The 12,210-nt window shown below is 36.9% G+C and overlaps 3 protein-coding genes across 3 annotated transcripts in view; 1 reads left to right on the plus strand and 2 right to left on the minus strand.

Annotated features, from left to right (window-relative positions):
• The window catches only part of LOC138317715 (perlucin-like protein), a 62,820-nt gene that overhangs the window by 13,771 nt on the left and 36,839 nt on the right, over positions 1-12,210 (minus strand). The gene's annotated exons all lie outside the window — the stretch shown is intronic.
• Positions 816-2,836, minus strand: LOC138320144 (uncharacterized protein SYNPCC7002_A0175-like). The gene is made up of 4 exons (XM_069263198.1): positions 2,537-2,836; positions 1,599-1,813; positions 1,138-1,324; positions 816-826 (listed from the first exon to the last, which is right to left on the minus strand). The coding sequence occupies exons 1-4, from the start codon at positions 2,673-2,675 to the stop codon at positions 816-818; spliced, it is 552 nt and encodes a 183-aa protein (XP_069119299.1). The 5' UTR covers positions 2,676-2,836.
• On the plus strand, positions 6,542-9,685 carry LOC138317710 (uncharacterized). The gene is given in 2 exon segments (XM_069259566.1): positions 6,542-8,584; positions 8,586-9,685. Coding segments are annotated over 2 exon segments (2,130 nt in total). The 5' UTR covers positions 6,542-6,718; the 3' UTR covers positions 8,850-9,685.

Consider the following 12,210-nt stretch of genomic DNA (forward strand, 5'->3'; position numbering starts at 1 on the left):
TGTTGACATGGACGGTGTCTCCTGTAACACAAGTTTATTCAATATAAATACTGTATATCTCAGGACAAAAATGAATGAATAAGTGAGCAAATCAAAATAAAAATCATTTTGTTTGGTGATAACGTTAGCCGGTGCTATGTTATTGTCACACTTAGGTTTTGTTTTATTTCACATCGTATTTGAATATTATCACTTTCTTGTATAAGAAAAAGGGAAGAAGTAATTATAACATTTGGTGTGGTTTGATGTCCTATATACAGCCATGATCATTAAAGGAGAACCTCCCATGAGATGCGGCGTCTGAATATTTGAATATTGTGGAAAGCGGCGGTATATTTGTGTTGTGTCTCCTTGAAATACTGTAAATGACAACGTACCGACACACGGATCCTGATGATGTCGTGGTGAGTATCAAGTGTCCTTACGTGTTCCCTGTTGTAGAGACCAGCGGAATATTCTGTGTGTGGAACCACGTGATATTCTAGAATTTCTGAAGATAAAAAGGTGGTATTTAAATGTGCGATATACATGTGTTCGATTTATATAATATATGAAAATAGTCCAGACAGCTCTCAAATAAAATTTTGACATTTTCCAAGTTTCCAACCCATTCAATAGCAATTTACCAAACTAACAGGAAAACAATTGTTTTGTTTTACCTTTTAGAAGTTGTGGGTTATTGGCCAGATTGTTCAATACTCTTGATCCTAGTCGGGCAAACGCATCATTAGTAGGAGCGAATACAGTCAAACCGTCACCTAGTGGGTAAACACAACATCTTAATAATTATACAAAACAACATGAGTTTTAATCATTTAACTTCTGTCTACATTGTAAAATTGTTTTAAAAGGTTCTCAAAATGTTAAGATAAAGTAAAGTGAATATTTGGAGGCGGTTTCAGCCAAATGTTTAAGTTTAAAAATGTTACTATATCTCGTATAGGCATACGAATCCGTCATCTGGGTACTTTTAGTCAGAATTGTTTTGATAAAAAACCATGACAAATTAACTTACTGTAATGAGCTTTATCAATATGCTAAAGGTAAAAAAAAACATTTCGAGCAGAGTAGGACGGCCATTTCATTTATCATACATATATCGAGAGAAAATGAACTTTCCTTCTAAACAAAACCTACCTTGTAGTGCTGATACAAGGTTTGCTGATTGGACCTTCGATAACAGGGTGGATAACTCTGAGTTACCGGCTACGAGATCGACAATGCTGCCCTCTGGTGGAAGCATTACAGAATCAAGTATATGGACATATCCATTGCTAGCCTGGAGGTCGAAACGGGAAATTGTGGATCCCTCAGCGGTTACCTTCTAAATAAGGAAATCAAACCATGAATGCGGTTTTTTATAAGACGTTAAGAATATATATGCAAGTCAAACATGCCTATAAAGACCACTTGAGTGACAAAGAAAATTGGTCTATAGCCAAGTTGTTATATATTCCGGTTTATTAGTGTTATAAATGACCATTTGAAAACTAAGAAAGCAGGTGTTTTTGAAACAGAGGAAGTCCGTAACGCAAGTTTCACACGTATTGTCGATTTAAAGAGAAGATATCTTTAAAGACAATTTGTGCCTGACTCACATGATTATGGTTGTAGATGTTAAGACGAATTTTCTTGCCAGCAAGGGTATCAAGTTGAGCCTCGTTAGAAGCATCCTGTTTTCTGATTGATCCCGAAACCACGTGGTATTTCAAGACGTTGGCGAGAGCATTCACGTCGCTGCCTAGGGTGGCCATAAGGCTAGCAGGCAGCTTAGCAAAGGCAGCATTGGAGGGGGCGAAAATGGTGAAAGTCCCTGTAAATAGACAAAAAAGACAATGTATGTTTGTCATTAAATCTACTCACTTGTAGATATGTGAGATTTTGGCAAAACCTTTTATATAACTGTTTGGACGTTAAGAATAACATTATATGTGCATTGCCAGGGAACATATTGGGTAAGAACCAATACAGAGAATGCATCCTAAGTTTAATCGAATTGCAAACAAATGTGAAGCCTCCTGCAATATCAAATATGAATGTTACTAAATGCCTTTACATTAAGTTTTTTCCAAAAATAAAAAATAACCTAATGCATTGTTAAAGATGCTCAATCGCCAGCAAAGTTTAAATGATACTCACCATGTGAGGAATTACTGATGTTTGATTGTGTATATATGTTACTAATTAACATAAGCATACATATAAAGTATTTTATTTTGCTTTTGGTGCATGCGCAATCAGCATTTCACTCTGTATTGGGCATAGATCCATATATTTCAGGGGCGCAATTAATTATTTTTAGAAGCTCAAACTTGTTAATGTGGTAATGGTGTAATGTAAGTAACTTTTTAACTTAAAGAAATTACTGATTCGCAAGCTCCTAGTTTTCATAAAGATAAATGCAATTGTCGATGGTGTAGCATCTTTAACAAGAAATATTATCTTTATTCTGACAAAAAATGCTCAAACGAAAATAAAATATTTCTGATTAAATGAATTATAAAACATTTCATCTTCACAATTAAAACCCACTGACCTTGAGTGAGAGCATCAGCTAGACCAGCTTTCTGTACCAGACTGATCAGAGTGGACTCTCCGGCCGATTGTAAAACTTCTACTAGGTTACCGCCCAATACGGCATGTAAGGCTAGGGTGAAGCAAAGTATACGAAACATGTTTTGTTTTCTGGAGCGAGAATCAGCGACTGTTTCGTCTGGAGGTCTCTGGAGGCGAGTGGTGATTTCGACAAATTTCAGCCCATATTTATGCCATTGTGGATTCGTGAATTTGTTTCATTAAATGGTGATGTAACATTCTCGTATTTTGTCCCGTGTAAAGCAAACGTGACTGATAGCAGCGTAGAGAACGAGTTTCCTCCCGTGGATAATTTTCGCTACTGTAATGAGCTGTATTGAATATTGTAGATAAGAGATATTTATCATACCGACACTTTCACATACATCATGATAATGTTAGACAAGTATTCCGCAGTCTCGCAAAACCCACAACCGCACCTCATACACGCAACATGGAGTATACATTGGTGGCAGTCCTTACATGACACTGGCTGTTCATAGGACGCTTAATTATAAAGCAAATAAACAAACATGACACTGTTTGACTTATAATGACTAACGTGTGTATATTTCATAAAAGAAACATAGTTTAATGTTATGTCGCATGTTCTTTGTCGAAATTGAACTTTACATTTCAATGGCCATACTTTCCGTAGGTCCTATATTTTAATAAAATAATCTTATTATTTTGTGCATCATTCTTATGATAATAATATTGTTTTCTTAATTTTATCAATTAATTGTTAAATTAATTTTATTCCACTGTTATTGTTTTGCCTTTCAGCCCCACAATTATTACGTTTCTGCAACGTTCGTGCAGATTTACCTCCGATATGGCTAGTATAATACGTTGATCGTGAATACAATAACAAACGAAAGCTCTCCCTTAATACCCACTAATATATTGTTGAACTCTTTCAGGAACCTATGTATGACAATGTTTTACATTGCATTAGTTTAAGGTTAGAATTGTGTTATTGTGACGACACTCTGTATATAGCCACTCAAAGAATAAAATGTAACATGACTTAATGATAAAATCAAAGAAATGCATATTTACCAAACAAAACAAACAAAAAACTCGGAAAAAGATACATGTATTTTTTATCTATGTCCCGTATCTTTCCAACTTGGAGGAGTAACGACGCTTTCTATGGGACTACTTCTTTCTGTTTTTATACAAATTATGCTTCCTTTGTAGAATTATTTCGGTAATGGAACAATTTTTTTTTCCATTTCTTTAATTCTGAAATCTGTGCAACGAAAAAAATTAATATGAATAATGATATTTCAACGTTTAAATTGCATTAACAATTCTCGTGTTACTTTACTGTCTGTTTTAACCTAAAACATAGTTTTATCAAATCAATGTTTCACTGCAATGAAATGATTTGCAAACTGCAGTATAAATATGTATTTTCTTCAATCCAAAGCGTTGAAAACTTTTCAGTGAATTCCGTCTAATATACAATCAAATACAATCTAACAAAGGTATTACTATAATAGGATATCTGACCGGCGACTTGTCTTGCTATCCTGACTCGCGTCTCAATGACCGACACTTCTTTCTGGCCAACACGTGGCTTAAGAATCATGTGACCTTACATAAGCTTTGCATTATCAGACGACAGACACGAGAAAAAACGTGCGATACTTGTGGAGGCACGTGAGTGCTTGCACTACATACAGTGTGAACGTACGATATATGAGATTTTCAGATACACATTTCATTTATTAGTCACTCTAGTATGAAATAAAAACATCTTACATACTCCTATACAATGATTTTACAGCACACTCTGTTATGTTCGTTTTGTATGTCTTGATAAAGGGGCAGATCGCCTCAATTTTGTTTTGTCCAAACGGTTGGAATTACTTCCTTGTCCCATGTTATATTCATACATATACTGAATTAATGAATCGTTTTGCCTGGTTGTATTTTAGTAACAATTGTATATTACTGTGCTCCATTAATACTAAAAAATCACATTTTTGATCAGACTGACAAGAGTGATTTTATTTTATAATACAATTATTCGCATAACATTTTCATTTCACGTTCAGCCTCTAACATCAACATATTTTTTACCTAACATTGAAATGTGTATCATCTGACCATCATAAAATTGTAAAAAACAGGAAGGAGTAACATGAATTGTGAATAAAAACGGAAAGAAAACTACTTGAATTGTCAATACCAATACACTTCTCTGTATAATGTACAGTCATCCAACACGTATACATCCTTGTAATGTTTTGTGGTATTCCTAACTTAAAATAACTACGATATAGCTGATAATGTAAAGTGAATTATAATTAGTTAAGTTACAATCGCGATCGTATGACGATTATACAGCTATAGCTTAATCTAGTATAAAAGGGGAAATCCTTTTTTGATAACAACCGATTAACGTTTACCTTTGACCTAATACTTATCATACGCAGGATGTGTTGACTGAGAACGGCAATGTTTAATAATCTTATCAATATTTAGAATTTTCAACACTGACGATATTTATCTAATTCTGTACAAGCAATAACCATGAAACACATTCAAAGAAATGCAAGGGTGATAAGACACGTTAAAAGTTATCAGAATGGAGTACAGCTGAGAACGCAAAGCGTGAAGTCATCTTATCAATATCAGTATTTTCAACTCTGAAGATATTCATCTTATCCTGTAAAAGTAATGAACATAAAACATTTTCAAAGATATGCAAAGGTGATAAAAAGATGTGTTAAAAGTTATCAGAATGTAGTACAGTAATACATGGCTTAATTTTATAGTGTTGGTTATCACGTTTCATTCTTCGTCAAGGTTTCTATAAGATAAATGTTATATAACGTATTACAAGTATATATTAGATACGCTCTGATTTTCCACTTTTTACATTGACTTATACATGGTCACGCGACGTTCAATATATAACGTTTTAATTTTATGTAGGTATTTCGATTTTTAGAAACACCGAGTTAATATTCCTTTACATTGTCCAAACGCTGCATTCTGTAAGGTGTCGTTCTTTAACAAATGCCTTTCGTGTAAATAATATGCACATTTTTTGACATTTGTTAAAATAACGACCTTTCTATATAAAATATAAGGACCTTTAATCGGTCCATATGGTGTTATATTGCCAATATAGATGCTATGCCCCCGGTCATCATTTAATCTATTCGGGCAATATAACACCGTATGAAGCTCACCAAAGGTCCATAATTGATATATATCACCAATTACACGGATATATGGTAGAATGTTGCAGTTTCCTGGACCCCACAGGTAAATATTTCGATAACAATTTAAAAAACGTCGCATCCTCCTAAAGCAGGCATGCATTAACATCCAGAACACATTTGCATACAGGGCGACAGTCTTTAAATGACTTCGGCTGCTATTGTAATGAAACTTTACGCCGTATCAATCAGTTGTTTGTTTAATTAATCAACGTCCTATTAACAGCTATGGTCATGATCACCAACCAAATCAACGTTAATTACTACTGACGTAATAAGAAAAATATTAAAATCAAAGACTCCATTTAGATCAAAGTTATATAATAACTAGCTTAATCACATCACCCATCTTTGATTCAAGAATATCTTATTTTAAAAATAAGACCGTTCAGGTTTGATATTGTGTTGCACCCATGTTCAGAGTACTTCACGGTGATATCACAAATGTGTTATCGTCTGGCTCTGTAGCTGGGGACGTCTGAGCGAAGTCCTCGCCTCTTATCAAACACTAACGTTATCCGTACCAAGTACACACATATGACTACAGGCTGGACGGCTATTATTAATCATTAGTAGTAACATGATATAATATACATATATACGCACAGGAGACTACGTGGTAACGAGATGAGGGATTTCCACATAGTAATTTTTCTGGGGAAGCAAATAACATCATCAGGTTAGTGATTAACAAATAACTGAAAAAATGCACAAGGTTTATAAGGTTTTTTTCCGTGAAAGACAGTGTTTCATTTATGTAGATAATACATTCTAAGGTGACATCCGGAACACCATATCTAGCTAAGTGGTTTTCTGACGTTTTGGAATATAGCACATCTAACTCCTTTACGTGTGTGTACTGTTTCAATGTGTACAACGTAATACGGGTGAAGTACACTACGACCATGGCGGCGAGTCGCCTAGCTTCTAACTTGACTGAAGACTACCTCACATGTAGTGTATGTTGTGAAATATTTAAAGACCCTCGCCAGTTATCGTGTGATCATTCGTTTTGCCTTTCCTGTTTACTTGACTACGGACAGAAATGTGTACAATCGGGTCAGATTAAATGTCCAATATGTCGGACAGCTAACTCATGTCCAAGTGGAGTGGAGTTTTGTACCTGGATTAAATCTTTACCGTCTGATCTGCTACTTATGGCAATCTTAACAACGGTGCAAAATCATGATTCGAACTCGCTAATTCCAAAAGAAGAAAGTGTGTTTTCTGAAAAAGAATCGACAGACGGCGGCGAATGTCAAAGCTTTTGTACAAAACATGAATCTAATATCATGGATGTATACTGTTTTACGCATGCACTGTTACTATGTGCGACTTGCGCCTGGATAGATCATGCACAATGTCTTAGTTTTCCACTTGATGATTGCTCTGAAAAACTTAATGGGCTCATCACACAGCTTATGACACGATTTGACAAACTGTCAAATCGTATTATTGACCTCAAACTACAAGGCGGACAGAGCAAGGACATGATTGTGAAATCTAAATCTAGTTCTCAAGCCTCGTTAAGAGAAATACAAGAAGTGCTACAACAGTTTTGGAGCAAAGCACAACTGAATGTGCAGCATCTCGCGCAGTCAATTCATCAACGTGACAACGACGTCCTCAATATGGTGTCCTCTGTTAATGTAATACAGGATGATATCTTGCATTTGACGCAGGATCTTGGAAAGGCAAAAGAAACCGGAGATAATGTAATGAAAACAATCCAGTTGCTGCATGAAAGTGATAAGCGGATACAGGAGCATTATGGTAGTCTAAACAACATTGGAACTGTTTTAGACAGAGCAACTTCATTCCATCTAGATACAAACGAGGACCTTTTGGAATTTTGTTCCAATTTTCAGACTGTCGGTATTTTGAAGTCGAACGCGACGGAAAATATCTGTGTTCAGTCGGACGATTTATCTGAATTAGAGCTATTTCTTAAAACATCGGCTGAACCCCTCGACACCGCATCTAATACAACCTCGAAAAATACACCTACTGCAACAGCGACTGATATCACAAGAAACACAGAGGTTACTTCAGAAAATGCTACAACTTCAACTGGTTCTAACCCCGATTTAGAACAATCATGTGGCAGCGTAGATAATTCTTCATTATCCAACGATGACGAAGGCTTTATACATGTAGCTGGGAAGCGCGGTTCTACAGCATCGGTATCTTCAACAGCGCTGTTCGAAAGCTTTTCGCATCGGGCAATTCACGTACATGACAATGTTCGGGGGATTTTCACTCTTTCTGATTTATGCATAGTCGGAGACCACGTGATCGTAGTGGACCAGTACAATAGCTTGGTAATGAAGTTCGATGTTAGTTCTGGGGTATGTGTTGAGAAACTGACCGTAATGGAACCTCACCACATCGCTCTAATCCCAGACTCTTCTTGCGTTCTTTTCACTTGTTGGTCTCTTAACGAGATTTACACTGTTGAAGTGGAACCTATTCTTCAGGTTAAAGGAGAACCTCTTAAAACTTCCAAACATTACATTGGCATTCACGTGTACAACAGACAGCGTATGCTAGTGTCAGCCCTCGACAAATCAATTGACGTCATCGATTTCCACGGCCAAGTCATCCATTCCATCCGACCACGCTATCACACTGTCCTTCCCGGTATTTTCGGAGGAAATTGTATTCTAGTACCTGCTGACCTCTGTCTGTTATCAGAGGACAGTATCCTTGTGTTAGATGGTGTGAGAAAATCCATCGTAGCCGTCCATTTTTCAGGGAAAATACTTTGGAGTAAAACACATAGATGGACTTTCCGGTTTTACTGTCTTCAACGGAACGGTCTATGTATGTAATAGTAAATCAAACACAATTATGACCCTGAGTAAGGATGGGAAGATCAGAGATCGTCATTTCTTGTCGAAATTCATCGGCATCAAACGTCCCTGGGCATTAGATGTCCGCGAGAACATTACAGTTGTTTCAGAAGATTCGCCTTCAGGAATATTTCACATAGTCATTGTTGATAGTGATGGGTTACAATGTGAAAAACCGGAGTAAATTGAAAAGGTTGGCTCAATTTTCATCGGCATATGCCGAGTACCGATTGGACAATAATAAAAGTTCTTGTTCCGATATCGACTTGACTAGCCTAGAAATCCTTTTTACTAAGGTTGATCGAACGTGAAAAGTATATATAAAATACCAATTTAATTGCAATATTCAGCTGTTTTAGAATTAAGTTTGACTAAAATAAAGATCCTTATTATCACTCGTTTAATAGCGAGGGTGATATTAAGAGTGTGTTTTTTAATCTGATTTGTCAGAATAGCTATGATTGAGATGCAGCAGAATTAATGCGATTATCGGGACATGTTAACGATATTTGGGTAGGATTCGATGAAATCGGAATTTTACGCAATGGACTAAGGGAGATAAACATTTCCCCCCAACATGTTTCAATCTAAATTTCAACAAGCACTGAGGCAGATTTACTAGATCTATTCATTTTAATATGTAATGCATTTGCGAATCTTTGATCCAATTTCACATTATCTGTTTAAATATGATCAAGGGGTATACGTGCAGTTTGTTTCAGACACAATTGTATTTCAAACACAGGTATTAAACAATTAATATCAAAGTAATTTGTTTGACTTTCGTTTATTTGATCAAAATAACGTCCTATTAACAGCCAAGGTCATTTAAGGCCGGTCTCCCATGTATGCGGTGTGTGGCGAGAACGAAATAAAGGCAGCAGGTAAAAGTTTAACGCCCTCCCAGCAGGGCAAGATTGGAAAAGTTTTGAATTGCCAAGAAGTACCATCTGAAATTGAGCAGCACAATACTAGGATTTAGGGTATCATTTGATGCAGCAAAGAATTTTGAATCATGATGCATGCATGTAAATATCGGGAGCTTTATTATATCCGTTGGTACACCAAACCTTGGGATATCCTTTGAATGAATGTCAAAGTCATTTATTTGAACAAATTTGGTAGCCCTTCTTCTAAGTAGATTTTGGATCAGATATAGACACACAATTGAATAATGATCATCATGGTGTACCTGCGGCCCCTACTGCATGATCGTAAAAGGCGACTAAATTTAGGATATTATCTTTTCTTCTTAACGTTTTCCTTGGTACCACCTCATTTCTGGCCTTCTATTGAGCGTTCGTCCTTGTGATGTAGGCTCTAGATTCTGTGACGGGACACATCAACGTCTATAAAGTGGTACATTTTGTAGTTTCTGTTCTTGCTTAGCGCTAAGCATACAGGGAGTCGGACGACTGGTTTGCACATTGGCAGTATAATGTGACTGGATGGGGTGTGTTTTTGGTGGCTTGCTTTAGTGATATAGCACTATAAAAAGGGCAACACGAATATACCGCACTCTCCCAAAACACGCACTGCTACAGCTACAAACCGCAACACATTTGTGAGGCCGTTGGACATCAGGTGTAAAGAAGGATATTTGTTTGATTAATTAACATCCTATTAACAGCCAGGGTCATGTAAGGACGGCCTTCCATGTATGCGGTTTATAATCTGTAAAGTGTGGGTGTGCGTTTTGGGAGACTGCGGTAAATTAGTGTAGTGTCTCCATGTGTAGTGAAACTGTTGCCCTTTTTATAGTAAAGTGTATTAAAGGATTACTAGTGCTTAACAACAGAATATACATTCATCCATAAGGTACAGAATGAGTGCAACTGTCACTGATAGAGAGCGGTGATACAAGACAATCTAAAAATCATTATAGGTTATCATTTGCAATAAATCCATGAGTACATTTGCATCGAAATGATAAAAGTTTAATTCACAAAATTCCTTTAAAATATTGAAATGAAAATTTTATATCAAAATACCTGTAATGTGATATAGCACATGTGATATGACAGTTGAATATTATATAACAAAGTTATTCTACAAAGGAAGCATACCATTTTGACAATTTACAGCAAATTACTTTACATATAAAATATACAACTACAATATCAAGCATAATTAAATAGAAACACATATTTCTTGTTTTGTAGATCAATCCAAACATACAAGCTCTAGAAATATTGATAGAAAGTGATAAAAATGTGACCATGAACCCACCTGATCAAGATTGTTTGGTTTGGCTTGTTTGTTTGATTAAATATAAGATCTATTAACTGCCAGGGTCATGTAAGGACAGCCTCCCATGTATGAGGTGTACAATGTGTTTTCGGAGACTGCGTTACAAGAGTGTTTGGAACTTGCAATGCAATCAAGAGCCAATAGATTTTGTTCATGATATTATCACATCATCTTCTAAAAGAAGTAATCTTTTAATATGTAGTAGAATTTCTTTATAGTTTAATGCTATCCCAAGAAAGCAAAGAGTTTGGGTACTTTTTTTACCCCCAAGTCATTTGTTTGTTTGATTAAATTTACGTCCTTTTAACTGCCGGGATCATGTATGTACAGCCACCCTTGTATGCGGTGTTCGTGTTGTATCTTGTATAGTGGAACTGTTGCCCCTTTTATAGTGATATACCACCAAAGCATACTACCGAAGACACCAAGAATCACCCCACCCAGTCAAATGATACTGACAACGGGCGAACCAGATATCACAACCTCCGTATGCTGAGCGCTAAGCAAAATAAGAAACTACCACTTTTATAATGTCTCGGCCAGGGGACAGAACCAAGGGGCGAGCGCTCAACCAAAGGGAAAAAAATGTGGTGTGGTGTGAAGGGAGACGGTAGAGAGAAAAAAATGAATTCGGGGGTGGCCCTGCAGGTAGGGCATTATAATTGTGTCTGCTGCCCTTATTGCCCTTTTTATAGCGCTATATCACTAAAGTATGCCGCCGACACCAAGTAACACACACCACCCGGTCATATTATACTGACAACTGGCGAACCAGTCGTCCCACTCCCTGTTTGCTGAGCGCTAAGCAGGAACATAACCTAGAGCCTTCCTCACAGGGGCGAACGCTCAATTCAAGGCCAAAAGTGAGGCGGTGCCAAGGGAGGCATTTGGAAAGATGGAGTCAGTAAGGAAGAAGAGAAAAAATAAGATCCTAAATTAAGTCGCCTTTTACGACCATGCCATAGGGGCAGCAGGTACAATTCTAACACCCTACCTGCAGGACAGTTTGTTTGTTTGTTTGTTTGTTTGATTTATTAACGTCCTATTAACAGCTATGGTCATGTAAGGACGGCCTCCCATGTATGCGGTGTGTTGCGTGTATGTTGTGCGAGGTAAGTGTACTGGGAGACTGCGGTATGTTCGTGTTGTGTCTTCTTGTATAGTGGAACTATTGCCCTTTTTATAGTGCTATATCACTGAAGCTTGCCGCCGAAGACACCAAGCAACACACCCCACCCGGTCACATTATACTGACAACGGGCGAACCAGTCGTCCCACTCCCTGTATGCTGAACG

Source organism: Argopecten irradians, chromosome 3, assembly GCF_041381155.1.
Source record: "Argopecten irradians isolate NY chromosome 3, Ai_NY, whole genome shotgun sequence".
In the NCBI taxonomy this organism is placed as follows: Eukaryota; Metazoa; Mollusca; class Bivalvia; order Pectinida; family Pectinidae; genus Argopecten; species Argopecten irradians.

Bases quoted from the DNA above. Each gene is read 5' to 3' on its own strand.
- LOC138320144 (XM_069263198.1), bottom strand. From the start codon at position 2,675: ATGTTTCGTATACTTTGCTTCACCCTAGCCTTACATGCCGTATTGGGC. The intron at 1,814-2,536 runs GTCAGTGGGTTT...GTCTATTTACAG, and splicing joins AGCTGATGCTCTCACTCAAG to GGACTTTCACCATTTTCGCC. The intron at 1,325-1,598 runs GTGAGTCAGGCA...TTCCTTATTTAG, and splicing joins ACATCTACAACCATAATCAT to AAGGTAACCGCTGAGGGATC.